At 41.3% G+C, this 27,822-nt stretch overlaps 1 protein-coding gene across 4 annotated transcripts in view; it reads right to left on the reverse strand.

Moving 5' to 3' along the window:
* The window catches only part of ADAMTS19 (ADAM metallopeptidase with thrombospondin type 1 motif 19), a 530,841-nt gene extending 508,650 nt beyond the window's left edge, over positions 1 to 22,191 (reverse strand). Inside the window, exons 1-3 of one of the 4 annotated variants that reach the window (XM_073676524.1) lie at positions 22,119 to 22,139; positions 21,602 to 21,843; positions 15,649 to 16,280 (exon numbers count right to left, since the gene is read on the reverse strand). In XM_073676524.1, the coding sequence (XP_073532625.1) occupies positions 15,649 to 16,280; positions 21,602 to 21,689 (720 nt within the window). In that variant the 5' untranslated portion in view covers positions 21,690 to 21,843; positions 22,119 to 22,139. Of the gene's footprint in view, positions 1 to 15,648; positions 16,281 to 21,601 lie in introns of all 4 variants that reach the window. The other 3 variants (XM_073676530.1, XM_073676518.1, XM_073676535.1) reach the window with 3 other exon arrangements.
* Between the last annotated feature and the right edge of the window lie 5,631 nt (positions 22,192 to 27,822).

Genomic DNA, 27,822 nt, shown 5'->3' on the forward strand with positions numbered 1-27,822 from the left:
CTCTGGAGCTGGGCCCAACTGGAGCCACAGCTCCCAGTCAGCCCTCCTGGCTGAGCTCCTCTGCTCTGCTCCTCCTCAGGCTGAACTCGACCCTCTTCTAAGATGGTGCCCACCTTATATACTCCCTCTATGTGTGAGCCCAGGTGACTAGCACCCAATGAGCTCCTAGCTTTACCCAGAGTACTCCCCCTATCTGCCCCTACACTACTGGGATGTTCCACCCCCCTCCCACTCCAGCCAGGGACAGACGCTGTCGTACCTGCACATATACTTGGTGGGAGTACCGTAGTTCTGTCCCCCGGAAACGGGATGTATGTAGTGCATGCAGCCTACTGAGCTCAGTCCCACACTCCATCCTTACCCGGGAGTGGAATACCACACCTCTGGGTCGAGGTGCAATACCCCTGTAGCAGCCGAGTCCTCAGGGTGCTACAGTACCAATATTCAAAAAGGGGTCTAAAAGTGACCCTGGGAACTATAGACCAGTAAGCTTAACGTCTGTTGTGGGTAAATTGTTTGAAGGATTTCTTAGAGATGCTATTGTAGAATATCTTAATGATAATAACTGTCTAACTCCATATCAACATGGATTCATGAGGGATCGCTCCTGCCAAACAAACCTGATCGCCTTCTACGAGGAGGTGAGCTCACATCTGGACCGGGGAGAGTCAGTGGATGTTGTATACCTTGACTTCTCCAAAGCGTTTGATACCGTGCCACACAAAAGGTTGGTATATAAAATGAGAATGCTTGGTCTGGGGGATTATGTGTGCAAGTGGGTAAATAGCTGGCTGAGTGATAGAAAGCAGAGGGTGGTTATCAATGGAGTAAGCTCAGGGTGTGTCAGGGTTACTAGCGGGGTGCCTCAAGGGTCTGTCTTGGGCCCTATATTATTTAATATATTTATTAATGATCTAGTGGAAGGGTTGCATAGTAAAATAGCAATATTTGCAGATGATACTAAACTTTGTAAAGTAGTTAATACAGATGAGGATAGGGCACAGCTACAGGAGGATTTAGATAAATTGGGGAGTTGGGCCAAAAAATGGCAAATGGGGTTCAATGCCGATAAATGTAAGGTTATGCACATGGGAAAGAAAAACAGCAGTCACCCATACATATTAAATGGGAAACCGTTGGTGAAATCTGACATGGAGAAAGACCTGGGCGTCTTGGTTAATAGCAAATTAAATTGGAGTGCCCAGTGTCAGGCAGCAGCTGCGAAGGCAAATAGAGTCATGGCATGCATCAGAAGAGGAATAGGGGCATATGATGAGAACATTGTTCTTCCTCTGTATAAAGCGCTGGTAAGGCCGCACTTAGAATATTGTGCACAGTTCTGGGCTCCGGTGCTCAGGAAAGACATATTGGAGCTAGAGAGGGTACAAAGGAGGGCGACTAAGGTAATAAAGGGAATGGAGGGACTAGAATACCCAGAGAGGTTGTCAAAATTAGGCCTATTTACGTTGGAAAAGAGAAGGCTTAGGGGAGACCTCATAAACATGTAAAAATACATCAGGGGGCAGTATAGAGATCTCTCCCATGACCTGTTTATACCAAGGATGGTGACAAAGACGAGGGGGCACACTATGCGTCTGGAGGAAAGGAGGTTCCTGCACCAGCATAGAAGGGGATTCTTTACGGTCAGAGCCGTGAGACTCTGGAACTCTCTGGGAGAGGAAGTGGTGATGTCCAACTCACTTAATGAGTTCAAGAGAGGCCTGGACTCCTTTCTTGAGAACAATAAAATTACATCTTATGCTTAGTTAATTAATCCAGGGATTTAATCTGACTGCCAGATTGGTGTCGGGAAGTGAATTTTTCCTCAATGATGTAAATTGGCCTTCCCCTGGATCAACGCTGCGGAATAGCTGCAGTGCACAAGAAATAGGCTGAACTGGATGGACGCTTGTCTTTTTTCGGCCTTATAAACTATGTAACTATGTAAATATGATGACTGCAATATATTAAGAGGATAAAAACTTTGATGGGAGGAGTGCTTCTTTAACATTGGTTTTTAGAAGTTAAAGGGGGTGTCCAGTCACTAGGTATTGAATACCCAGGGACATAACTATAATAGATTTAGGGTTGCAATTGCACCTGGGCTCTGGAACTTAGGGGCCTTGGCCCATATGAAAAGACCATTACTATTAAAGACTTGCAATAATTGAGGGCCCCGTTGGAGCATCTACATTGGGGCCCACAAGCTTCAAGTTATGCCTCTGTGAATACCTATCTTTAGGATAGGTCTTCAATATTACATGAGTGGGGGTACAACATCTGTTACTCCCACCAAACAGCTGTTTTAAGCTCGGGCAGCTTGTGTTCTTTTGAACTGCTCCTATTATTTTGAATAGGTGGTGTTCTACAGGACCCAGCCAAAGTCATTACCCATTGAATGGAGCTGTCCATTGCAGCTTCCATCGGTGTCTTTATAACCTGCCCCCGCATGAGCCCAGAAGAACGGCTTATGTAGAGATTCCAGGTGTGAGACCCCCCACTGATCTGAGATCAATGACCTATTCTGAGGATATGTCATCAGTATCTTCTGATCAGACAACCGCTTTGATAAGTTGTATTAAAAAATTCTTAGTATTAATACAGCTAATATGTAAATATTTGTTTTACTTTTATCAACCATATTTTTACAACATTGCAAAAACAACAAAAATAAAACCCCATGATCAAAAGACTACACTATTTTATCCAGCTAAAATGATGGACTCCACCGCAAACAAGTCAAATGGAATTCTGAGGTTCATATATTTGACTTTGTTTGCCTCGTAGTCAATTGCACCATTGGAGGAACATTTAAATTACATTTTTCTGAGATTCAAACAGAAGTCGCACATGGAGTGAACCCAGGACACAGTGAGCAAGGACCACTCAAATACACAGCAGCTTTTCCACCTCAAATACAGTACAGACCAAAAGTTTGGACACACCTTCTCATTTAAAGATTTTTCTGTATTTTCATGACTATGAAAATTGTACATTCACACTGAAGGCATCAAAACTATGGATTAACACATGTGGAATTATATATTTAACAAAAAAGTGTGAAACAACTGAAAATATGTCTTATATTCTAGGTTCTTCAAATTAGCCACCTTTTGCTTTGATGACTGCTTTGCACACTCTTGGCATTCTCTTGATGAGCTTCAAGAGGGAGTCACCGGAAATGGTCTTCCAACAATCTTGAAGGAGTTCCCAGAGATGCTTAGCACTTGTTGGCCCTTTTGCCTTCACTCTGCGGTCCAGCTCACCCCAAACCATCTCGATTGGGTTCAGGTCTGGTGACTGTGGAGGCCAGGTCATCTGGCGTAGCACCCCATCACTCTCCTTCCTGGTCAAATAACCCTTACACAGCCTGGAGGTGTGTTTGGGGTCATTGTCCCGTTGAAAAATAAATGATGGTCCAACTAAACGCAAACCGGATGGAATAGCATGCCGCTACAAGATGCTGTGGTAGCCATGCTGGTTCAGTATGCCTTCAATTTTGAATAAATCCCCAACAGTGTCACCAGCAAAGCACCCCCACACCATCACACCTCCTCCTCCATGCTTCATGGTGGGAACCAGGCATGTAGAGTCCATACGTTCACCTTTTCTGCGTCACACAAAGACACGGTGGTTGAAACCAAAGATCTCAAATTTGGACTCATCAGACCAAAGCACAGATTTCCACTGGTCTAATGTACATTCCTTGTGTTCTTTAGCCCAAACAAGTTTCTTCTGCTTGTTGCCTGTCCTTAGCAGTGGTTTCCTAGCAGCTATTTTACCATGAAGGCCTGCTGCATAAAGTCTCCTCTTAACAGTTGTTGTACAGATGTGTCTGCTGCTAGAACTCTGTGTGGCATTGACCTGGTCTCTAATCTGAGCTGCTGTTAACCTGCGATTTCTGAGGCTGGTGACTCGGATAAACTTATCCTCAGAAGCAGAGGTGACTCTTGGTCTTCCTGTTAAGGGGACGGTTGCAAACAACTTTATTAATAATGGAAAGCAACCGAACCCAGGGTCCGCGATGCAGCCTAGAAGACTGCGGCCGAACACCTTCCAGGTAAGAAGGTAAAATAACCAACTAATATATAAATCCCTCCAGTGTTACTGCACACCGAGACAGGAAAAGGGATTCGCACTATCTCCGTTAACTGCATGAGAGATGTGCGACAAATAACGTAGCCGTAGCCCTGTTAACTGCACAGAGGCTATGCAGCAGATGCTAAGAATTGTGTGTGACTTACGCCGGCGTATACGTCCTCCCAGCCGGTGTGCGACTGCACTGCGGAGTAACTTTCCACGTGGCTAACAGGCGGTGCCAGGAATACAGAGTCCGCAGTCTGCTCGGGGTGTATAGCGACCCCCTTGTCGGAGCCAGACTGTCAAACAGAACTACCTGCCTCCCTCCAGCTAAGACTGCCTATCCCCAGCTAAACCTGCCTGTCCAAAGCTAGAGCAGCAAGAGAGCACGTGGAGCTCAAACTGACAAGTGTCCACACATGAACACAACCTTAGCTCAATGATCAGAGTGCGCCGCCATGCTTGTGGGCGGTCTATTTAAAGACTAAGCCCTGCCCCTAGTCGCATTATTGGTCGCACTACTGATGACGTCACCCGCGACCAATCAGGCGGTGCCAGGTCACCGGATCAGCTGACACCAAACCACCAATCACGGTCTGCCATGTCACGGGCATGCTCAATGCAGTGCACCCTGGACTTAGGCTGTAGCAGTCCTGTTCCTTCCCGGAGCCGATGCTTAATGCTACTAGGAAAAAAGACCCAAGAGACAGCCTGTACATCTTGTGCACTAGATAGGCGATGGGACCAACGGCAATGCTGAGCAGTGTTTGCCCTGGCTGGAGCTGAATGGGAGACCACAGAATCCACTGATGATTCTGACCTAATTTCAGATCCAGCACACGCCTGATGCTTAACACTTCCTTTCCTGGGGCAGTCCTCATGTGCGCCAGTTTCTTTGTAGCGCTTGATGGTTTTTGCAACTGCTCTTGGGGACACTTTCAAAGTTTGCCCAATTTTTCGGACTGACTGACCTTCATTTCTTAAAGTAATGATGGCCACTCGTTTTTCTTTACTTAGCTGCTTTTTTCTTGCCATAATACAAATTCTAACAGTCTATTCAGTAGGACTATCAGCTGTGTATCCACCTGACTTCTGCACAACACAACTGATGGTCCCAACCCCATTTATAAGGCAAGAAATCCTACTTATTAAACCTGACAGGGCACACCAGTGAAGTGAAAACCATTTCCGGTGACTACCTCTTGAAGCTCAGCAAGAGAATGCCAAGAGTGTGCAAAGCAGTCATCAAAGCAAAAGGTGGCTACTTTGAAGAACCAAGAATATAAGAGATATTTTCAGTTGTTTCACACTTTTTTGTTAAGTATATAATTCCACATGTGTTAATTCATAGTTTTGATGCCTTCAGTGTGAATGTACAATTTTCAAAGTCATGAAAATACAGAAAAATCTTTAAATGAGGTGTGTCCAAACTTTTGGTCTGTACTGTATGTCTACATAAAACCTGTTGTGTATTACAGTCCCAGCAGTGTAGATGAGATTTTACAGCTAAATGCACACATTGTATATAAGTTGTGGTTTTGACACAGAAATTTTCCAATGACAAATCCATAACGTAATACAGAAACAATAGTGTAGATGAGCTCTTAAAAAAATATATAGATTTGAGAGTCCTCAGTGGTTGATACCTTTTAATGGCTAACTGAAAATATGATGAGCTCTTACAAATCCTAATTATATCTTACATTGACATGCTATGCAGATTTTCAGATTTTCAGATCCGCATCATGTCAATTCTTTTTTCGTAAGTCATCTCAGGCTTCAAAATGCAATGCACATGGTTAAATTTGTGACAATTCCACAACAAAATCTTTACAAGTTAAGAAGAAAATATGCAGTGGAAGTAAAATCTTTGATTTATGATGTGGATTTTCACTGTGAATTTCACCTTGTGCAACACGAAGGGTGACAATTTTGGAAACTGCAACATTTTTGCAACAAATTCTCAGAATTTTGCTGCTGTGGATTTTCCACAGCTGATCTGTCCCATTCTGTTTTATCATTGTGGGAGCTACACAGCAACTTTGGCCATGACACACGCAGGCAAAGATTACTGTATGCCAATGCTAACTCAGAACATAGTGCAAATGAATTGGGTCGAATTGCACGACGCAAGTTACTGCGACCACAACGAGCAAGTCGTAGAAGGCCGGAATCTTTTGAAATTTTTGTGACTGGTCACGCTACTTGGAGAGTGCTATCCCACCCACTTGCACTATGCTGCAATATCGTCGCAGCATACAGCAACCTTTAGCTGCAAGACCTCTTACAGCCAAAGTCATCATGTAGCACAAGGGGCTCGATCACACAAGCGTGTACATCGGACGAGTGATATCCAATGTTTTATCAGAGAGCACTCAGACCAATGTTACTCTATGGGGCAGTCCAGATCTACTGTTTTTTTCTCATGCCGATTCGGAATCAGAAAAAAAATCACTGCATGCTGCAAATGGTTCTGCAATTTGGACCACCTGCACCCATACAAGTCTATGGGTGCATGAAAAACATTAGAAGGAAAAAAAGGGGATTTAAGTCAGCTCACCCATTATAGAATCTAAGGCATGGAACAACAGCAGTGCAGCAGGAAAACCAATCAATAGCAGAATAGATTCAGCCTCAGAAGTATGTAAAATCCAAGTTTTATTAAATAAAGATAAAAAAACATGTATCTCATGGCAATATGTCACAACCCCAGAGGGGGAGGGGGATTCCCTGGGCAGACGCATTTCACACTCTTTTCACAGATTTGCAAATAACTTGGTGTGGGAAAACAAAAAACTCACCGACTCAAACACCATATAGTAATTAGAAAACTCTAAAATACAACTTTTAATAGAATTATTTCAAAGTAAAAAACTCAAAGAATCATTTAAAGACAAAAATGAGAAAAATTATCCAATAGTCAGAAAGTACAGGGACAAGGCTCTACAATGATCCTAATGTCACCCTGCGAGTTGTTTATAGCTTGGAGGGTTTTTTTTATAACCTAACCCTGCTTCTCCACATCTTTATCCCTGTCCTGTCCTGACCTGTCTGGTGTGTTTTTTGGTTTTCATGCTGGTTGATCCCTAATGATCTCAACTGTTTAAAAAAACGTAATTCCGGTGTTTTTGATTTTTTTTCTCGTTACGCCGTTTACCGATCGGATTATTTATTTTTTTATATATTGAAAGATCGGGCGATTCTGAATGTGGCAATACCAAATATGTGTATATTTGATTTTTTATTGTTTTATTTTGAATGGAGCGAAAGGGGGGTGATTTGAACTTTTATAATTTTTAATTTTTTTATATTTTTAAATCATGTCACGATGCCTTACTGAAGCAGCGGCTACATGAAGGAAATTAAGTTATATTCTCAAGAACCCCCATTGGGTCAGGGCAGGGAGCTGTTATAGTCACTGCTCACTATAAAGAAGCAGTCTATAATCATCGCACTGCATATTTATTGACAGCTGGCTTTACAGCACATGTGTGTGGAGCTGGCTGTCAATGAATATGAGGGGGAGTGATTACAATGCGGTGATTGTGTTAGAACTCTCCTGTTAGGTTTTTTTTAGTTTGCTGGTCACATGACCATTTTTGCCTGTTTAATCCGGCTCCGCCCTCCTGGCCTTGCTGGACTTCATTGTATTTACTACTCTTGAGCTAGCTTGGTGCTCTGTTGCCGTTCTCTGTTAGTTTTGCTAGGTCTTCTGACCTCTATGCTTTTTGTTGTGTGTTTGTCTTTGACAGCTACTATTTCTGCTAGGAGGTGTCCAACTTATCCCAGTCCCTAGTTCTTGTAGGGATCCCTCCCTCACATCTATAGGTCTTCGTACAGACTAGCCGAGGACTTTAGCGGGTCTGATCGCAGGATCAGGTTCCCCGTTACATCGTAGGGATCTAGTTTAGTTCTATTGTAGGGACAGATCTCCTGTCTTTCCTTAGTCCCTGTAGCAGATCATAACAGTAAGTCCAGCCCTAAAAGAAAAAAAAAAAAAAAAATTTCTCTAAGGAAAGACCTCCAGTTTTCCATCATGGTCTCGGTTCAAGATTTGGCTCAACGCCTGCAGGGACTCTCTCTGGAGGTGGCCAAGCTCCAACAACACGTGAGTAGCTGTTCTGGAGCACATTTTGTGGAACCAAAGGTACGTCTGCCTGATTTATTTTTTGGCGAACAACAAGATTTTTTTTCTTTTAAAAATGCTTGTTTATTGTATTTTCGTTTGAGACCCGGATCCTCTGGTGATGAATCACAGCGCATAGGGTTCATAATGTCACTTTTGCGCAAAGATCCTCAGGGATGGGCCTTCTCTCTCCAACCTAGTGATCCGTGCTTTAGATCAGTGGATAGTTTTTTTTCTGCTTTGGGTTTGTTGTACGATGATCCTGATCGTGTCTCATCTGCTGAGTCTGAATTGAGACGTTTGAGGCAGGGATCAGGTAATGTGGAAAAATATTGTTCTCACTTCCGTCGGTGGTCTGCCCAGGTGGAGTGGAACGATTCAGCTTTTAAAAGCTTGTTTCTTGCAGGGCTAGGTGAAAGGGTTAAGGATTTACTGATTGCTTATCCCACACCTGGAAACTTGCAGGAGGCAATGCAATTAGCTATACGGGTGGACAGGAGACTGCGTGCAAGGGTTAATGAGAGCAAATCCTCTGCTATGTCAGCTCCGAGTCCTGAGAGGGTTTGTGCTGACAATGGAGAGCCGATGGAGATTGGGGCGATGGCACCCCGCTCTCAGGAAAAAGACCGCAGGCTTTCTGAAGGCTTGTGCTTCTATTGCGGAAATTCTGGTCATTTTATTAAGAACTGTGTGCTTCGTATGAAGAAAGAAAAAAATGGTCAGTCATGCACGTATTGCCTGTTTAAATTCTAAGGGAGTATTCCTATCTGCTACTACCGCTGCTCAGGATGAATTAATTGAATTTCGGGTATTTGTGGATTGTGGTTCTACTCTGAATGTGATTGATGGGGGATTCTTGGAAAAACTTAGATTAGAACCTAAAACTTTGTCATCCCCTATTGCTGTGGTTTCTGTTGATGGCTCTCCCTTGAAGAGTGTTACTCATAAGGTCTGTGAATTTCCCCTCACTATTAATGGTATTCACCAAGAAAATTTGGATTTGGTGGTATTGGATAATTTGCCTTCTCCAGTAATATTAGGGTTACCCTGGTTAAAATTGCACAATCCTGTACTGGATTGGTCTACCAATGAAATTAAGTCCTGGAGCCCTAAGTGTTATGACAAGTGTTGTAATGGACGTATTGCTGCGGTGGAAAAAGGGGAATTACCTGTACCTATTCAGGATTTTTGGAGAGTTTTTTCTGAGGAGGAGTCACAAATTTTGCCTCCCCATAGAGACTATGATTGTACCATTGAATTTGTCCCTGGAGCGACTCTTCCTAAAAGTCGTTTATTTAATCTTACTATTCCTGAGAGAAAGGCTTTGGAGGAATACATACAGACAAGCTTGGCCGCCGGTCACATTAGGCCTTCCAAGTCTCCTGTGGCTGTTGGATTTTTTTTTGTAAAAAAAAAAGATGGCGGTTTACGTCCTTGTCTGGACTTTTGTGAGATTAATAAAATTACTGTACGCAATCCTTACCCACTGCCATTGATTCCTGATTTATTTAACCAGTTAGTGGGGGCCAAGTGGTTCTCTAAAATTGATCTCCGGGGGGCATACAATTTGTTGCGCATGAAGGAGGGTGATGAATGGAAGACTGCTTTTAACACTCCTGTGGGTCATTTTGAGAATCTGGTGATGCCTTTTGGTCTTACCAATGCTCCAGCATTTTTTCAGAATCTTATTAATGACATCCTTAGACCTTTAATCGGCAAAAATGTGGTTGTGTATTTGGATGACATTCTGATTTATTCGCCTGATCTGGAGTCTCATTGGCGGAGCGTACGTGAGGTATTACAGTTATTAATGGACAATTCGCTTTTTGCTAAGCTGGAGAAATGTGAGTTCGCTGTACAGAGAATTCGTTTTTTGGGCTACATTATCTCCAGTGAAGGTTTTGAGATGGACCCGGTTAAAGTTCAAGCTGTGCAGCAATGGCCTAGGCCTATTGGTTTGAAATCGATACAGAGGTTTTTGGGTTTCGCCAATTATTACAGAAAATTCATAAAAAATGTTTCTATTATTGTCAAGCCGCTGACCGATCTCACCAAGAAAGGTGCTAATGCGGTTCAGTGGACTTCTGAGGCCATTGAAGCTTTTGTGTTTCTAAAGGAGAGGTTCACCTCTGCTCCCATCCTTATGCAGCCTGATGTGACTAAGCTGTTTTTGGTTGAGGTTGATGCTTCTTCGGTGGGGGTCGGTGCGGTGTTGTCTCAGGAAAACAAGGATGGAGTACATCCCTGTGCCTTTTTTTCAAAAAAAATTTCTGAGACTGAACTTAATTACAATATTGGTAATCGGGAATTGCTGGCGATTAAACTCGCATTTGAACACTGGCGTCACCTCTTGGAAGGTGCTGAATTTCCCATTCAGGTTTTCACTGATCATAAAAGTCTGATCTATCTTGATGCTGCCAAGCGTTTGAATGCCCGTCAGGCTAGGTGGGCACTTTTTTTCTCGCGGTTTAATTTTTCCGTTACTTACATCCCGGGTACCAAGAATGTTAAAGCGGATGCTTTGTCTCGCTGCTTTTCTCCCATGGTCGGTGTTGAGGAGGAAGAGGAGAGCATTTTACAAGAAGGTGTTGTGATTGCTGCTTTGGACTCCGTTTTGGAGGATGAGATTCTTAAAGCTCAGGAGAATGCCCCATCTAACACTCCCCATGGGAGGTTGTTTGTGCCTAGGACCTTTAGGAGAGATTTGTTTGTTGAGTGTCATGAGTCTCGGTTGGCAGGTCATCCAGGAATTTCTGAGACCAAGAGACTTGTGGGTCGCAGTTTTTGGTGGCCTGGATGGCAGAAGGAAGTCATTAAGTGGGTGCGCCAATGTACTGTGTGTGCGCCAATGTACTGTGTGTGCTAGATCCAAGTCTTCGCATGCTCCTGCTGCGGGGTTGCTTTGCCCTCTGGAGGTTCCTAGTGCACCTTGGACACATCTGGCTATGGACTTTATTACTGACCTTCCCCCCTCTGAAGGTTTCACGGTCATCTGGGTGGTCGTGGACCGTTTTAGCAAGATGTGTCACTTGGTTCCCTTCATCAAACTGCCTTGCGCTAAGACACTCGCTAAGGCCTTTGTCAAGGAAATTGTCAGACTACATGGTGTTCCTACTGACATTGTTTCTGATAGGGGACCTCAGTTCGTGGCTCGTTTTTGGCGTGCCTTTTGTGACAGGTTGGGAGTTCATTTGTCGTTTTCATCCGGATATCATCCTGAGTCTAATGGCCAGACAGAAAGGAAGAACCAGGATGTTGAGCAGTTCTTGCGTTATTTTGTGGCAGACAATCAAGAGGGGTGGTCTGAGTTTCTGCCACTTGCTGAATTTGCTCTTAACAACCATACATCCTCTTCTGCTGGGTGTTCGCCTTTTTTTTGTTGTTCTGGGAGACATCCGTCTTTTGGGTCATTCTCCAAATTGGTTTCGGCTGTGCCTGAGGAGGAGAGTTTTTCCGGTGATTTGGAGAGAGTTTGGACGGATGTGCGTGGTAATCTTCAGGAGGCTAACAAAAAATCTAAGAGGTACTTTGATAGGAAACGGCAAGAGGTTTTGTTTGCTGTTGGTGACATGGTTTGGTTGTCCTCTAAGAATCTGCGATTGAGGATTCCTTCTAAAAAATTGGGTCCCAAGTTCGTAGGGCCCTTTAAGGTGCTTCAGATAGTTAACCAATCTGCTGTTAGGTTGGAGGTTCCTATGTCCTGGAAGATTAACCCGGTGTTTCATGTTTCTCTGTTGAAAAAAGCTGATGTGTCAGATGGTGACGCCTCTGCCACTGTTCCTCCGGTGGTGGAGGACGGGGAATATGAAATTTCCCGCATCCTAAATTCTAGACGGTATAGAGGGAGTTTGCAGTATCTCGTCGCTTGGAAGGGTTTCGGACCTGAGGATAACTCATGGGTGAAGGCAGATGATGTTTCTGCTTCCAGACTTGTCAGAGCTTTTCACAGGAGGTTTCCTGGTAAGCCTGGGCCTAGGGGATCCGGAGGATCCTCTTAGAAGAGGGGGTACTGTTAGAACTCTCCTGTTAGGTTTTTTTTAGTTTGCTGGTCACATGACCATTTTTGCCTATTTAATCCGGCTCCGCCCTCCTGGCCTTGCTGGACTTCATTGTATTTACTACTCTTGAGCTAGCTTTGTGCTCTGTTGCCGTTCTCTGTTAGTTTTGCTAGGTCTTCTGACCTCTATGCTTTTTGTTGTGTGTTTGTCTTTGACTGCTACTATTTCTGCTAGGAGGTGTCCAACTTATCCCAGTCCCTAGTTCTTGTAGGGATCCCTCCCTCACATCTATAGGTCTTCGTACAGACTAGCCGAGGGCTTTAGCGGGTCTGATCGCAGGATCAGGTTCCCCGTTACATCGTAGGGATCTAGTTTAGTTCTATTGTAGGGACAGATCTCCTGTCTTTCCTTAGTCCCTGTAGCAGATCATAACAGATTGCATAGTAAGCGGTGTAATGCCGGTAGCTCACATGCCTTCTCAGTGCTGTCCTACTCACTACATTCACCGCTCTGCTCCTTTCAGTGTCACGCTATCATGCTGAACAGCCTCATGCAGCACTCACAGCACTGCTGCATTCCCATATTGCTGGAGAGCCTTCACCTGGCTATAGGAAGGCATGGCCAGACTATGCATAAATTTAACCCACTGTGTCCTACAGGGTTTTGCATCCCTGGCCTATCCCTAGCCAGTAGCGGATATATTGGACAGCTCCTCCCTCCACACCTTGCCTGAGCTTAGGTTCTGTGGCTGTTTGCCTCCAGTTTCCTGGCTAGATGCATTCTTGTTCAGTCTCTTCTGTTGCAGACCTGGCTTGCTAACCTGTTTTTGTCTGATCTCTCCGCTCCTGACCCTGGCTTAATATTTTGAACTTGTGCTGCCTACCCCAACCTTGGACTGCCTGACCACGTCTCTGTTTTTGTCTTTTGTGTCTGGCATTTCTGCCTTGACCACAGGTCAGCAGCTGGAGGTCCGGGCACTGCCCAGCAGTGGCACTTAGTGACTACACCAATGGCATAAGTCTTTCCTCACCATCAGAGGCTTTAGATGTTTTTTTTATGGCTGCAGCGGCGATGTCACATCTACATCTCTGCAGTCAATCACTGAGCTCAGCAACTCTGCTGATGTAGATAGCATGATCATCTGTGCTCAGTGATTGGCTGCAGTGATGTTCATGTGATGTCATCGCTGAAGTCAAACAACAGAGAATGGGGCAGGAGACACAACATTGGACATTGGGCACATAGCACAGTATATTTGACTTTTTTGCAGCAAACTATGCATATTGAGAAACGTTTTCTGAAACTAACTTTAACTAATTTCCTAAGGTAGAATACAATCTCTTAGGCCACGCTCACATGTTCAGTATTTGGTCAGTATTGTACATCAGTATTTGTAAGTCAAAACCAGGAGTGGAACAATCAGAGGAAAAGTATAATAGAAACACATCACCACTTCTGCATTTATCACCCACTCCTGGTTTTGGCTTACAAATACTGATGTAACACTGAACATGTGAACATGGCCTTAGAGGACCACACAAAATCTTTTTCAGGCAGGCGAACCTGCCTAGTTTTTCCAAAGAAAGATGCTTCAAGAAAATATATATATTTTTTTTTTTGCTGAAGTGTCTTTTTTGTGGGTTTTTTGGACATTTCCTAAACGCTTTTTTGATGTTTTTAGTCAATGGCTGTTTTTTGAGAGTTTCCATAGTTTTTGGGACATCTTTTTTACTGACATTTTCTGTATGTTTTTTTTTTTAACTCCATTAAACAATTGAAAAAAAGAGTGGTTTTTGAAGCAAAACTTTCCCATGGACTTTCCCACTGTAAACTATATAGTGTCTTCATTGTGGAATATGCCTGGAGAATGGTCATCTCACTTCTAACTGCTTTGCATCTTTGGAAACCGGAAGGCATTAAAACATGCTCAAAATATTGAAAATATGAACAGCAAGTCATTTTTACATAGAAATGCATATGTTCATTCTTTTTACTGTTCTTTTCAGACGAATTTCTAAGCAGAATCTGCATAAAAACGACTTTGTGCCCAAAGCAGATGATTTAGAACATGTCCCCTACCCTTGATCTCTAACTTACACTGTATAGCTTTTAAATGTACACTATTTCAGCCCACAAGTATCAATATTGCTGACACAGAGATATCTGCTTTTTATTAGCAGCTCTAGCTCACGTGGTGCGCTAAGCACGGAATTATGTCTTCTATATCGGCCATATGGAAAGAAGTTGTTTTGATGAGACAGCCACTTCATATAACATATTCATATGATGGGTGACCAAACTTTGTTCACATTCTTCCAGTGTGAGCATAAAGGTTTTCTGTTACAGTGATGTGTTCTCATATGACAGGTAATGACATTTTCCACTTGAACCTCAACAGTAGTTTTAACACATTTTAATAACGATTCAGGCAAGATACTTGTATGAACATGCAGATTGGAAGTTTACTTTTATACAGACAAGTACAGAAAGATTATATATCATCAGAATTATTCCTTCAATTTAACCAAATATGTAGTAAGTCTTTAAAAAGATCAATTCCATTCATGAAAAGTACATTCTTAATGCACATTTTTTGTAAGAGAAATGCTTACTTTACTAACTCCACAGCATTATGACCTGAAGGCCAGCACAATTACATTACCCAAGTGCACTGCTATATTATAAATTAAAGTGACTACCCTATAGAACATTACACCAAGGCCTCAAAAAACAGTGCATGGTAATAAATGATTTGATCTCACCCAATTTCCAGGAACATATTTGTGATGTCCATGAGCATGTAGGAGATCTAGAAGGTTAATGATGGTCTATGCATTGCCTAAACCTCCCTTCCTCTGCTTTGCTCCTGCCCATACAATAGCAGTACCAAACTGTAGGACTGTCACTAATGTTATTCAGTACTCCAAATAGCTTCTCCACGTTTCATCCTCTTTCATGAAGATTCATCAGGTGATGTACTGGATGGGGGCATAAAATAGATCAGGGGAACAATGGTCATCAGAACACCAGTAACAGACATGCAGAGTGCTCCACTGCCTGGAGCCCTCACTTTCTCTGGATACTCTGCATGTTTGTTACTGGGATCCTGTTATGCAAGAGGTACATTGCTAAAATTAGCTGGGTTGAGCGAATTTGTAAAAATTAGACATAAATTTGATTTGCATTCAAACCATTCACTCATCTCTGCTATTGAGTATTAATAAATATCTCAGTTACCTATGAGTGATGGACCTAAAGTATGTCTGTTAAGGTCCAGATGCTCTGGAAAGCTCAACTTATGTTTCATCTGTGATTTCTCACCACAGAATATTTTACATTGAGTGATCAAATATTCATCAAATGCTTTTTGTTCTATGTATGATTCTACATTGTCAATGCAATTTATTTAAAACATATTAGCTTTTAATTTTTATTTCAACTTACCAACCCTCCACATGTGCTGAAGGAAGCAAATGATCCTTCATGTCCAAGAACAGTGCCACTATAATAGCAGTCTCTATCAATATTCCCAGCATTCAACGATTCTTTCCTGTCTCTCTTCCTCTCTTCAACCACAAAGCTTGGAGACAAAAAGCGGTTATCCTTTTTCAATAACAGATACAGGTCCTTCCCAAAGGCAGAAATCCTCACCTTTATCTTTCCATTGTTATCTAATGTTTGGCTAGTAGAATTGTTACATTTTCCAGAACGGGATGTCATAGTGGGTGAAGACATACTGGGGGGAAGTGATTTTTTTGATTTTGACAACCAAGGAATACGGGCAAAATGGTAAAGTTCATGAGACTCATGTTCTTCATATTGCTCCTCATTCTGATCCATCTGTTGGTGAAAATAACTTGGAGTAGATGAAAGAGAAGATACAGAACGAGCTTCCCGAGAACTAACAGCAGCCTGATTATTTGTCGAATGAAGTTCCTCACTGCTATGATTTCTGTAGACATCTTGGACACCTGACTCCACAACAGTCCTTCCGTCTTGACCTTTTTCCTGTGAGCCCCATAAAGATGGAAACACAACTTCCCATTCCTCATCCCACTGGAAAGATGAAATAAGACCTTAAAAATATAATGTCAAAGCAGATGATTATTTGAAAGGCAGTAGTCCTATTCATGTACCAAGGTAAACATAAAGTCTAAAAATTCAGTATAACAACATTTATGTTAATATTAAAGGGGTGGTCTAAACTTAGAAGGAGTCCAGGAGTTTTCTGGTATTGCAATTAAGCTCTATTGAAATGAACAGGGATGAGTGCCAATATCAGACAAACCCTGAAGATGTTTTGGAAGAATGCAGCCAATAATTTTTTAGTCCTCTTTTATGGTTTCATGCATAAACTTCCAAGGGTGGCATTAAATCCTTTCAAGGGAGATGAAGAAAACCTTTCATAAAGGTTTCCTTTTCATGAGAAAGGCATGTCTAATCTACCAAAGCAGAAGGCCATTCCTTCCTTCACATTGGATATACGTTAGTTTTACCATGTGCATCAATGTAAAAAAACAATCTCACCTAGTTTTCAACATTAATATTATTTTTATAATATTAATATAATTGTTTTCATGTCACTGATATGTCCATCATCTGTTTTAAGAATTCTTATGAAACACATTTTAAGGCAATATTATTGTAGAATCTTAATAAATTTATATTTATAAATACAAATATAGATAATAACATAAATAATAGATTTATAATATAACATGAAACAAATAAACAACATTTCTATTTAGTCTTTACTCTGTAGTGTGGTGTATAGCTGCAACCTCATCCTTCTAGCTAAAGGACCTGATTTCTCCTCTAACCAGGATGTAGAGATACAGTATGACCTCATGCTTACTAAGCAAATTACTTGGGATGTACATCATTCACAGAGAAGCCATCTTAGAACATTTTAACAAAAAGTTTGAACCACACAAAAAATCACTACCTATAATAACCCGATCACAATTCATGATGACCCCACAGCATACTATATTACCTAAATTCAACAATTTATGACTAAACACAATTTGCCATATTGTTAATTTTTAATCAAGTATTGATTAATAATTTAAAGATTTTGCTGAAACCATGTGCATTTGACTTAAAGGGTTTGTCGACCACTTAGAAAACTTTATGCCATACGCTAAGTTAGTTATAAAACCAATTACATCACATGTGACATCAACTATGACATCACATCGACAGCGCTGCAGTCAATCAGTGAGTTCAGCGGCTCATTAATTATCACTACGGTATAAAGTCTTTCTGCAAGACTGAACATAGCCTTTAAATCAAGAACATATTGGTGTGTATGCTACATTATATACATTACAATCCTACATAGTATTTGACTTTTTATTGCTGTTTTTTGTAGTCTATGCTTAGCTACTTGTGAATAGTTACATTAATAATAACATTTAACATATGTATTTAGTGGATGTTGAGCTAAAATGGTCTTCACACCAATAGTGATTAACTACAATGTTTTGATTTAAAGTATACCCAGTGCCATTTAGGCTGTGTGCCCACTATGCGTTTTTCAAGCATTTTTGCCGCGGAATTTCCACAGCAAAAACGTTTAAAAAGACGCTTGGTAATACGTGTACCATGGTCCCCAATGATAATCCGCATGTGCTGTGCATATGCTGCGGAAATTTCCGCTGCGGATTATCATTGCGGAAAAATACGCAGCATGTCCATTAATTTTGCGGACACGCAGCGTAATTGCCGCCATTGACTTGCATTGAACCTCATAATATCCGTATGAGCACATTTGCACAAAACACAAAGAAATGCATGCAAAAACGCTTGACAAATGCTTCTACCTGGCAGTAAAAATGCATGTAATATCCGCATGCGTTTTTCCTGCCAGGGAGAAGCAGAAAAAATATGCAGCATTTCTGCATTGTGGGCACTTAGCCTTAATCTTTAGCCACAGCCATTTTAATATCATTGGTTAGGTTAAAGAGGTTATCCTGGACCATTTTATTATTTTTTAGTATGGGCTTTAAAACTAACAGGCAGGTAGTTGCTAACAGAGGCAATTACCTGCCTGTTCAAACCGGTGCGGCTCAAAGCCGTCACCGACCGCTCCTGGTGGCAATTCAGCTGCTCCACATCAACAGAGCAGCTCTTCTTCTTCTGGGCTGCTCTGTTGACAGGATGTGGCTGCCAACATCATGCTGATTGACAGCCGGCTCCTCACAGTTAGGCTGTCAATCAGCTTGACGTCAGGTGTCACTCACGTCAACAGAGCAGACCAGACAAGAAGCTGCTGCTCTGTCAACAGGACGTCAACCACTCTCTAAGTGGTTGGCTAGGCTTATGGTAATCAAGGGTATTTGTTCAAGACTGTCTAGTGATATTACTTTATAGCTTATTTTGTGTTTCAATTTCTCAGCATTATCAAGATTTCTGTTTGATTTCAATGTATGGCAATATACTTCTTAAAGAGAACCTGTCACATGCTCAAAAAATGCATTTAAATATATTGTAAAAATCCATTCACTCCTCTAATTCTGCCTTTGTTTTCTGTTTTGTGCTGCATGACAGTATTGAAGAGATATTCACATTTGTTAGTTTTAAAGTGCCGAATGTGAAATTTCTGTTTGCAGACTAACTGGGTGTTTCACCACTCCCTCTCAGATGCTGCCAATCACAGCTAGACAGCATTTGAGACTACTAGATCCTCTGTCAAGATGTGATTGGCAGCATCTGGGAGGTAGGAGTGAAAGTGCTTGCCCCCAGAGAAGATGCTGAAGAAACACCCAGTTGGTTTGCAGGCAGAAATTTCACATACTGAACTCCAAAAGCAACAAATGTGAATATCTCTGCAATGGAATGATATAGCGCAAAATGGAAAAGAGTGTCAGAATCAAGGGCGCACAAAGGTGTTTACAAGGTATTTTTTTTTAAATTTTGAGCATATGAGAGGTCCTCTTCAAAAAATATATTGCTATGCACTTAATTAAACAGATATCTTGATAATGGTGAGAAACTGAAACTCAACATAAACTATAAAGTACTATCATTAGGTAGTATACACCGAATACCCTTTATTAAAATAAGACTAGCCAACCACTACTAGGACAAGCCCTTCTTAATCTGAGTGTTTGCCCTAGATAAAATAAAAACACTTATACTAACCTCACAGTTCAGTGATGTCGGCACTCACGTGAGGTTATGTCATGTGAGCCCTGCACCCAATCAGCGCTGGCGTCATTGTTACCGTCTTTGGACGTATAAGTAATCAAGAGGAAGTGAGCGGCTATCCGCAGCTCTAACTTACTGTTGATTACTTATATGTCTGAAGGCGGTAACTGTGACGCCAGCACTCATTGGGCGCAGGGCTCATGTGACGTATCAAACTCACATGAGCCCTGGGAACGCGAGTGCCAACACAGCTGGAAATGCACCAAAAGTGAGTATAACTGTTTTTATTTTAACTGGGACAAATATGCAGATTGAGAAGGGTTTGTCCTAGTAGTGGACAACCCTTTAACCTAACCAATCATGTTAAAATGGGTGTGGCTAAAGACTGAATAGGCATGGGTGTGTCTTAATCCAAAATAGTGTAGTAATCACTACTGTGTGAGGGCCTTCTTAGCTTAGTACACACTAAACAAATATATGTTACCTGTTGTTATTAAAGGGGTGCTTAATCTCCAAAATCCTATCCCAATATGTAGATAATATTAGCAAATGCCTCCAATTTGAAATGTAGTATATCTTTCCTGATTCTCTATGTCTCTTTCCTCATGTGCAGGCATTGCAGGACCTTACGTATCCATGGTTACAACCAATAGCAAGTAGCTAAACAACTGTCACTATATATGAGTGGTCGTAACCATGGATACCTAAGGTCCTGCAATGCTTGAACAAGAGAAAAGAGACATAGCGAATCAGAAAAACAATACTACATTTCTAATTGGAGGTATTTGCTAATATTATTATTATTATTATTACACCTACTACATATTAGGATAGGATCTTGGAGATGGAAATACCCCTTTAATGTAACTATTGACAAGTAGCTAAGCACAGAGACAAAAAGTCAAATACTATATAGCATTATAAGATATATAATTCAGCGTGTACACCAATATTTTCTTGATTTAAAGGCTGTGTTCAGTCTTGTAGAAAGACTTTATACTGTAGTGATAATGAATGAACTGTTTATTCACACTGTGGTAAGAATCACATCATGCCCTTTACCTACATTTTTGTGATGTTTCTGTAATATTTCCCTCATTTTTGTCAAAGTGGAAAATATAACACACAAAAAATATGGTAAAACTGTTATCCTAGACAGGGATATAGGCAGAGGTGAGGGAGGCTTACAGCTAATTTTAAAATAAGTTTCTGAATGTGGCGCTGGTTAACACAACTACACCTCCCATCACCTGCGATAGCCCTTATTCTCCAGGAGCAGCTGCATGAACATTCACTATAGTACGCATCCCTCTACTGTGTATTATTACCGGTGCCCTTTAGAATGGTACCACCCTCTACATTCCTAGAATAAACAATCAGGTAAATTATTTAATTACTTGATATTTAATTATTTAATTATAAAATATATTCGCATATTGAATTTTTGTTGCACCACCCCTGGTATTTTACATCTCAACTTTACGCTAGTAAACTAAATATAGTGAAAATGATCTATACCTGTGTATTATCTGTCCCTATAATGTACAGAACCTAATTTATTCATTTGAAATGTATCTTTCTGCAACTGACACCCTTCTGAAACTTTAATAACAGCAGTTCAGATTTCATTCAAAGTTAACTACTGTCATTTTGGTCATTGACAAACTACCCAACTATCAGCAATTTGACACAGCAACTATAGCAACGCTGAGTGTATTTTGCCTTCAGCACAACCTATGAATAGTCGTGTCGACCTGTGAATCTGAGTATGCACTGAGTGAAGTGATTTGGTGTTGCAAATGTTCAGATGATACATTCTACACATTTTTTTTTTAAAACAGTTTGTGAAAATCAGGTCACTGGTGTGAATAACAGTAGTCCAACAAGGTATCAAGATACAGTTAACAAACTTTATAAAGTTACATTTTGAGTGTTAAGCTTAGTTTATTGCTAATTTATAGTGTGTAGTTGGCATTAGACTTCTATTAATGTACATCACAATGCCACTCTCTGTGCCTGTACCACTAAGAGCTGTTTAATTATAAATGTGATGCACAAGTTAGAAAGGCATGGAATGTAACTAATTACACATCAATGGAGTAATGCAAATGACAGAAGACCTGCAAGAATGGCCTTCTTATAGGGCTTATATCACCAGTTGTCTAAGTAGCCAGCAATGATGAAAATATATGGGAGCAGCATAAGATATAAAGTAGCATGCACACAACAGAAGCATTCCACCTACCTGTACTGATCCCACATGACAGGATACACAAGAACAGATAGACAAGGCAGCAGTTGCAGTGCAGTCCCATCCCTTTTTCTTGCCCCATCCACTTAATGGTCTAAACACATGGAACAGACGCTGAAAGAGTCTTAAATCTGCCAATGTGTGTTGCTTGCTTCCCCAGCTTTTTTTTTTTCCAGCAAAGTTAGTGAATCACTGCCCAGTGAACAACTTTGCCTTTTTTTTTTTTCCACCGTCGTCTGTGTGGATTTATTGAAGGGGGGCAAAAAGGGGAAAAATTATAACTTTAGGTTCAAGTATTTCTTCTGTAATGAAAGAGTGAATATTTAGTGTAATTGATGCAAATCAGATTCCTCAAAAGCACAATCAAAGCAAGAGCTTCCTATTAAAGGAACCCACTGGATTGGGAGACAGATGAAAGAAAAGAGTTTTTGTGCAGGAAGAGAGAAACATAAAGCTGCTGCAAAGCAGACAAAAGAGGGAAAGAGATCAGATCTCCCTTGCAGTCACACACATGCACATGCTGTACTGAATACTGCACACATTATCTTTGCCTCACACAGTTATAAGAGCAGCAGGAGGGGAGGAGAAGTAGGGAGAATGCTGTAACTAACTAGGTGGCTGTACAAGCTCAGACATTCTCAGAGGAGGGGGCTCTCTCCATCCAATGACACCGGATTGGCTGCAAGCAATGAATTATTAGCATAAATTGCACGTGAAATGGGAGCAGGTAGGACTACAGCGGCTTGCAGGAGAGCCATGAACTTCCCGATCAGCAGTAGTAGTGGGAAGACTGGACCAGTGCCACTGCCAATGCTTTCTAGGCACTATGATGTGCCCTTTCTTATTACAGCACACTTCACTACAAATCTAAATGACATCTTTTGGCTTTCTTGGTGGATTAAGACAATAATAATGTCTATGAGATAGTCAAAATATATATCTTTGTACCGTGTTAGCCAATAGATAGAGAAATATTAAGATTTGAGAATCCTCAGTGGTTGATACCTTTTAATGGCTAACTGAAACGATGGTAACAAATTGCAAGCTAACTGTGAGATAGTTAGACATTCTTGAGATCACTTCAGTAATTGAAGCTATCCATGTAAAGGGTTTCTCAACTGAAAATAAGTTTTCACCTATCCATAACATAGGTGATGACTTACTGATCGGTTCAGGTCCAGTCATCAAGTGGCATCAATTTTTATCCATGACAGGATGCTTTTATCCGCGTTAGAAAATGGAGCATTAAATCAGAAGCCTCACTGCTGCTTTAGTCATTCTCTATTGGGCTACTGGAAAAAGCCAAGTAGAGTGTTGAGCAGCCATATAGTGAAGAAATGGAGTAGTGATCGAATATACAGTACAGACCAAAAGTTTGGACACACCTTCTCATTTAAAGATTTTTCTGTATTTTCATGACTATGAAAATTGTACATTCAAGCTGAAGGCATCAAAACTATGAATTAACACATGTGGAATTATATACTAAAGAAAAAAGTGTGAAACAACTGAAAATATGTCTTATATTCTAGGTTTTTTCCAAAGTAGCCACCTTTTGCTTTGATGACTGCTTTGCACACTCTTGGCATTCTCTTGATGAGCTTCAAGAGGTAGTCACCGGAAATGATTTTCACTTCACAGGTGTGTCCTGTCAGGTTTAATAAGTGGGATTTCTTGCTTTATAAATGGGGTTGGGACCATCAGTTGTGTTGTGCAGAAGTCAGGTGGATACACAGCTGATAGTCCTACTGAATAGTCTGTTAGAATTTGTATTATGCCAAGAAAAAAGCAGTAAAGTAAAGAAAAACGAGTGGCCATTATTACTTTAAGAAATGAAGGTCAGTCAGTCCGAAAAATTGGGAAAAGTTTGAAAGTGTCCCCAAGTGCAGTTGCAAAAACCATCAAGCGCTGAAAAGAAACTGGCGCACATGAATACCGCCCCAGGAAAGTAAGACCAAGAGTCACCTCTGCTTCTGAGGATAAGCTTATCTGAGTCACCAGCCTCAGAAATCGCACCTCAGATTAGAGACCAGGTCAATGCCACACAGAGTTCTAGCAGCAGACACATCTCTTTAACAAATGTTAAGAGGAGACTTTGTGCAGCAGGCCTTCATGGTAAACTAGCTGCTAGGAAACCATTGCTAAGGACAGTCAACCAGCAGAAGAGACTTGTTTGGGCTAAAGAACACAGTGAATGGACATTAGACCAGTGGAAATCTGTGCTTTGGTCTAATGAGTCCAAATTTGAGATCTTTGGTTCCAACCACCGTGTCTTTGTGCGATGCAGAAAAGGTGAATGGATGGACTCTACATGCCTGGTTCCCACCGTGAAGCATGGAGGAGGAGGTGTGATGGTGTGGGGGTGCTTTGCTGGTGACACTGTTGGGGATTTATTCAAAATTGAAAGCATACTGAACCAGCATGGCTACCACAGCATCTTGCAGTGGCATGCCATTCCATCCGGTTTGCGTTTAGTTGGACCATCATTTATTTTTCAACAGGACAATGACCCCAAACACACCTCCAGGCTGTGTAAGGACTATTTGACCAAGAATGAGAGTGATGGGGTGCTACGCCAGATGACCTGGCCTCCACAGTCACCAGACCTGAACCCAATCGAGATGGTTTGGGGTGAGCTGGACCGCAGAGTGAAGGCAAAAGGACCAACAAGTGTTAAGCATCTCTGGGAACTCTTTCAAGATTGTTGGAAGACCATTTCCGGTGAATACCTCTTGAAGCTCATCAAGGGAATGCCAAGAGTGTGCAAAGCAGTCATGAAAAATATTTAGATTTGAGAGTCCTCAGTGGTTGATACCTTTTAATGGCTAACTGAAAAGATGGTAACAAATTGCAAGCTTTTGAGACTACGCAGGTCTCTTCATCAGGCTAGTATACCACAAAATCTGAAGAGTCACATGTTTATACACAATAAGACACACAAAAAATGCAATAGGTAAGACAGGTGATGAAAAGCAGAGTTATTATGGAAGAGATAAACAGTTCTGGCTATAAATATTTTAGCAGTTAATAGATAAGGAGTGTGAAGGTTTTATTGTCCTGTGACTAGGTCCAGTGTTGTGATGGCCTCACAAGTCTGAGGAGCACATTACTTAGTTGATGAAGAATGACATAAATCCATGCGACACATTCATTCCTGTTCTGAAAGTGTTAAAGGTCACCATCAGTTTATATTCTGAGATTCTTCTTTCTCTTTCAGAGTTGAAGTTACCTTTTAATACCAGTAATTTCATGTCTTTTATGCTGTGATCGGGGATACAAAAATGCTTGGCTACAGGTAGATCTATTCTTTTTTCTCTTATTGTGTGGCAATGATGACAGACCAAAAGTTTGGACACACCTCATTTAAAGATTTTTCTGTATATTCATGACTTTAAAAATTGTACATTCACACTGAAGGCATCAAAACTATGAATTAACACATGTGGAATTATATACTTAAAAAAGTGTGAAATAACTGAAAATATGTCTTATATTCTAGGTTTTTCAAAGTAGCCACCTTTTGCTTTGATGACTACTTTGCACACTCTTGGCATCCTCTTGATGTGCTTCAAGAGGTAGTCACCGGAAATGGTCTTCCAACAATCTTGAAGGAGTTCCCAGAGATGCTTAGCATTTGTTGGCCCTTTTGCCTTCACTCTGCGGTCCAGCTCACCCCAAACCATCTCGATTGGGTTCAGGTCTTGTGACTGTGGAGGCCAGGTCATCTGGCGTAGCAACCCATCACTCTCCTTCTTGGTCAAATAGCCCTTACACAGCCCATAGGTGTGTTTGGGGTCATTGTCCTGTTGAAAAATAAATGATGGTCCAACTAAGCGCAAACCGGATGGAATAGCATGCCGCTGCAAGATGCTGTGGTAGCCATGCTGGTTCAGTATGCCTTCAATTTTGAATAAATCCCCAACAGCGTCATCAGCAAAGCACCCCCACACCATCACACCTCCTCCATGCTTCACGGTGGGAACCAGGCATGTAGAGTCCATCCGTTCACCTTTTCTGCGTCGCACAAAGACACGGTGGTTGGAACCAAAGATCTCAAATTTGGACTCATCAGACCAAAGCACAGATATCCACTGGTCTAATGTCCATTCCTTGTGTTCTTTAGCCCAAACAAGTCTCTTCTTCTTGTTGCCTGTCCTTAGCAATGGTTTCCTAGCAGCTATTTTACCATGAAGGCCTGTTGCACAAAGTCTCCTCTTAACAGTTGTTGAAGAGATGTGTCTGCTGCTAGAACTCTGTGTGGCATTGACCTGGTCTCTAATCTGAGCTGCTGTTAACCTGCGATTTCTGAGGCTGGTGACTCGGATAAACTTATCCTCAGAAGCAGAGGTGACTCTTGGTCTTCCTCTCCGGGGGCGGTCTTCATGTGAGCCAGTTTCTTTGTAGCACTTGATGGTTTTTGCAACTGCACTTGGGGACACTTTCAAAGTTTTTCCAATTTTTCAGACTGACTGACCTTCATTTCTTAAAGTAATGATGGCCACTCGTTTTTCTTTACTTAGCTGCTTTTTTCTTGCCATAATACAAATGATAGCAGTCTATTCAGTAGGACTATCAGCTGTGTATCCACCAGACTTCTGCACAACACAACTGCTGGTCCCAACCCCATTTACAAGGCAAGTAATCCCACTTATTAAACTTGACAGGGCACACCTGTGAAGTGAAAACCATTTCCTGTGACTACCTCTTGAAGCTCATCAAGAGAATGCCAAGAATGTGCAAAGCAGTCATCAAAGCAAAAGGTGACTACTTTGAAGAACCTAGAATATAAGACATATTTTCAGTTGTTTCACACTTTTTTGTTAAGTATATAATTCCACATGTGTTAATTCATAGTTTTGATGCCTTCAGCTTGAATGCACAATTTTCAAAGTTATGAAAATACAGAAAAATCTTTAAATGAGGTGTGTCCAAACTTTTGGTCTGTACTGTACCTTAAATGGGACAGTTTCCATCCAAAACACATAAAAAACTCTATTGTTTACAGCCAAGCCATCAGATACAATCGGATATGTTCCAACAAGATGGATAGAGAGAAACACCTTGATGGCCTCAGAAAGACTCTTTTGAAACAGGGCTACCATCCAAGAACAATTGAGAACCAGATTACAAGAGCCACCAGAATATCAAGGAATCATCTCCTACATTACAAAACCAAACAAGAAAACAACCGGGTGCCTCTAGTAGTCACCTACAATCCAAATCTGGAGGCGCTAAGAAGAGCTGCACGGAAACTACAACCCTTACTACAAAAAGATGCCCTATTACAATCCATATTTCCATACCCCCCACTTCTGTGTTTCAGGCAGCCCCCAAATCTAAGAAGCATCATTGTCAAAAGCTCCCTGTCATCTCCACCAGCTACAGGTACCTTTCCTTGCAACCAGAAAAAATGTAAAACCTGTCCGTTTATAACGACCACAGACAAGATAAAGATTCCCAATTCACATCAGGACTATAAGATCCCAGCTACGTTCAGCTGTATCACATCTAATGTAGTGTACTTAATTATATGTACCAAATGTCCAGCTGGGGGTCTTTATGTAGGGGAGACAGGGCAAAAACTAAGAACAAGGATGAATCATCATCGCTACACAATAAAAGAAAAAAGAATAGATCTACCTGTAGCCAAGCATTTTTCTATCCCTGATCACAGCATAAAAGACATGAAATTATTGGTATTAAAAGGTAACTTCAACTCTGAAAGAGAAAGAAGAATCTCAGAATATAAACTGATGGTGACCTTTAACACTTTCAGAACAGGAATGAATGTGTCTCATGGATTTATGTCATTCTACATCAACGAAGGAATGTGCTCCTCAGACTTGTGAGGCCATCACAACACTGGACCTAGTCACAGGACAATAAAACCTTCACACTCCTTATCTATTAACTGCTAAAATATTTATAGCCAGAACTGTTTATCTCTTCCATAATAACTCTGCTTTTCATCACCTGTCTCACCTATTGTATTTTTTGTGTGTCTTATTGTGTATAAATATGTGACTCTTCAGATTTTGTGGTATACTAGCCTGATGAAGAGACCTGCGTAGTCTCGAAAGCTTGCAATTTGTTACCATCTTTTCAGTCAGCCATTAAAACGTATCAACCACTGAGGACTCTCAAATCTAAATATTTTTCTATCTACTGGCTAACACGGTACAAGAATATATATTTTCCCTATATCAAAGCAGTCA

Source organism: Phyllobates terribilis, unplaced genomic scaffold (genome assembly GCF_046119375.1).
Source record: "Phyllobates terribilis strain yellow unplaced genomic scaffold, ASM4611937v1 Scaffold_1__5_contigs__length_1240528914, whole genome shotgun sequence".
In the NCBI taxonomy this organism is placed as follows: Eukaryota; Metazoa; Chordata; class Amphibia; order Anura; family Dendrobatidae; genus Phyllobates; species Phyllobates terribilis.